The sequence below is a fragment of the Fopius arisanus genome, unplaced genomic scaffold (assembly GCF_000806365.1).
Source record: "Fopius arisanus strain USDA-PBARC FA_bdor unplaced genomic scaffold, ASM80636v1 scaffold00023, whole genome shotgun sequence".
NCBI lineage: Eukaryota > Metazoa > Arthropoda > Insecta > Hymenoptera > Braconidae > Fopius > Fopius arisanus.
This window is the reverse complement of record NW_011887762.1, coordinates 1-3,090: the sequence shown is the minus strand read 5'-3', so window position 1 is coordinate 3,090 and position 3,090 is coordinate 1. Positions and strand designations below refer to the sequence as shown.

The 3,090-nt window shown below is 41.4% G+C and overlaps 1 protein-coding gene across 1 annotated transcript; it reads left to right on the top strand.

Moving 5' to 3' along the window:
* Positions 1–3,084, top strand: LOC105264528 (uncharacterized; the record flags this gene model as incomplete). The annotated part of the gene is given in 2 exon segments (XM_011301461.1): positions 1–2,420; positions 2,681–3,084. Coding segments are annotated over 2 exon segments (2,544 nt in total), but the record flags the coding sequence as incomplete, so codon positions are not given.
* Positions 3,085–3,090: the final 6 nt, after the last annotated feature.

Here is a 3,090-nt window from a genome sequence, read left to right as displayed (position 1 = left end):
GAGATGACAGAAGCCCTGTCCTCAGTGCTGGGGACGATGGCGCCCAGGCACAACATCGAAAACCCTCAAGATTTGGTGGATCCTACCGAGGCAATGCCCTCAGTACTACCTCATAAATCCGTGTGGAATGTTTTACATACCGAAGGCGTCATTAACCCTAAGAAATCAACAAGGAAAAGTCTTCTAAACTCTGAAGCCATGGAGATGACAGAAGCTATAACCCCATCATTCCCCCCTGGAGCAGTCCTAAATGACAGTGGAATGGAGCTGACAAAAGCTATCAATCGTTTGCAGCCCACGAGTGAACCTGAAAACAGAAGCCGTTGTTTCCAGCAGGACGGGATGGATCTGACGGAAGCTATTCCCCCACACGTGCCGGTTCAAGAGTTGAATATGTCATATCATAACTACTTCATGGAGCTGACAGAAGCTATTCCTTCCTTAAAACGTTCCCATGCCATCATCTCGACGAGTGGAAACTCAACCTCTACTAGTCCATGCTCAAAATCCCCGAAGGGTCTCTTTTCCCAGGAAGAACCTTCCCAAAAAGACAAAAACGCTTTGCATCATCTTTTGCATCCAGATTCCCCTAAATTGTCTTCTGAGCTTCAGAATCAGTCGATGGAGTTCACTCGTCCAGTAAGACCCCAACACTTGAAAAATGTCGTAAACAATGACTCCGTGGAGATGACTGAATGCAGCATTCCACTGATTCCGATTTCGGAAAAAAGAACACCTTCAGAGACCATAGCCCAGTGTAACGGTCACTTCCAGGAGAATCCTCTCAAAGATATAACTTATCGAATTCATCCACGCCCAGCTGTTCCAACTGATATTTCTGGAACTGAGTCTTCAGATTCGTTCAAGGAGAATCGAACCCCTCCGGACTATCCCAGCATGCATCCAGTGGCGAGACCACTGTTTGAAGGACCTAGTGAAGATCTGAGTTATTCCTCTCCAGTTCCATTAGAATCCGAGGACTTCGCTGAGAGTATCAGATCGTCTGCTGTAATTGGAGTCAGAAATCTCGAGGATGTGTGTATGGAGTTGACCGAGGCCTTCACAAAACCTGGGGATCACGGGGCGTTAGGATCATCAGATCTGCAGAACATCGAGGCGCCGTCATTCATGTTTGAGGACAGTGCCAGTGTAAACAGAAGTGATGACTCCAAGCTTCTTCGAGCAGCAATGCAAATTGGAGACCAAGAAATGGCAGGGGATTTCCGCTCTGTGCCTGTACCTGAGGCAGAGTTCACTGAGGATATTAGTAATTTTCAGTTCAGAAAGAACGGAGAGGATGTTCAGAGAAACCAAATGGAAGATGAAAGTTCGAGAAACTGCAGGAGTTTCCAGGAGGAGGGTATTCCTGAGACATCAGAAGATGGACAGGAAGCATCTACTGGGCATGAAACTCATATCATCTTGAGGCATAAGAAAGAAGAGAAGAAGATGATCAAACAGGTGGGAAACAAACAGATTTTAGTCATCGAGAGTCAGTCCTCCAGTCAGTCTATGGAGGTTGATGGTGAGATGAGGGTTGAGATGTTTGATGAAACTGTTGTTATGTGTCAAGAGAAAGTGCCTAATCTGAGCCTAGAGGAGAAATTAAGTGGAGACGGTGAAAATGAATCTCAGGAGAAAGAAAATTGTGCACTAGTTGATACCTCTGACGAACCTAAAAAAGAAGTTCTTGGAGGAGCTGTTTATGCGGCTTATGTAGCTCATCTGGCTCGGGTCCATGAAGAAAACGATGTAATCATGAAATCCATCAAAAGGCAGAGGAAAATGGAGGAAGTAGATCGCCAGAAGCTGGCGGAAATGCAGAATAAAGAGACTGATTCGTCTAAAACGTCTGGAATCGATCCTCAAGAGGAAGATGACTTGGAATTGACTCCATTCGAGTTGATGAAAAAGAATTTGGAAGAACGAGCGTCTCGCCATTGCATGTGGATCCTCTGCAGGTGCACGGAGGAGAAAGTTTTTATTGAATTCAAAAAGACAGCATTTGTCTTTGGAATTATTTTTGTCACGCCTGTAGATGACGATGGCATAGGAATGATCAGGGATTTTTATAAGGTACCGAGGATGGCTGATACGGAAATACCGTTTCGCAGAATTCTGGATCCTTTGATGATGGAGAAAATTAATGTCGAGGAGTTGAGGATGAAGTATAGTACTTATGCTGATGTTTTACCACTTCTTGAAGCTGTTTCTCAGGACGCCAGGTTTATCTACGATTTTTACGAGAATCTCGTGAGATTGAGCTTCAGAGATGTTGTGAAGGTTACGATGGAGAAAATATCGTTTCATGTATCCACTGCATCCATGGATACTATTCTTGAGGTGTTCGTTAATGTCAAGCCGTTTCATCAGATTACACCGGATGACGTCTATGTTAAGTGCAATCTTGGCAATGTTAGGTACGTAATAATAAACATTATTATTGGGTTTTCACTGTTAGAAAAAAAGGCAAAACACTCATTTAAAAAATTCTATTAAATTTCTATAATTAATGTTTTAAGTTCTTCAACATGTTTGTCATTTTTTTAAGTATATTTACCAGAACATTATTGAAATCTAAATTTTTTCCACCAAAAACCGTGAATAATCTGTTAATTCTCGGTTTTTATGTAGTTAACATTGAGTTGATGGAAAAGTAATAGAGACTTTAATGTTTCAGAAAATCGCACATCAAGGCTCTCATCAACAATGTAAGTAAGACACCGAAGTTTCTTACGATGTACAGAAATGAAATTAAGGATTATATTGAGCTTATGGAGCTGGCGTCTAATTCGAAAAAATGATGACTTTCAAATGAATTTTTATATCGAAATTTGTTGATTATTGATAAGTAAGAATTGTAAACATTTTTTAAGATTCACTCAATGCCAGTTTGTTAAATAAGTACGAACAACAACGGAGCTCCCAATAAATGCCACGTAATTCAATGTATCTGATACTCCCATTCCCGTTTCAGAGATCCAATCGAAGTGTTTTTGATGGTCAAGACCAAAATCCACACGCTAAATTCTCTCCAATTAATTATTTTTCACTGACTATTGGATTTTACGTGATTGCACTGTTTTTTTT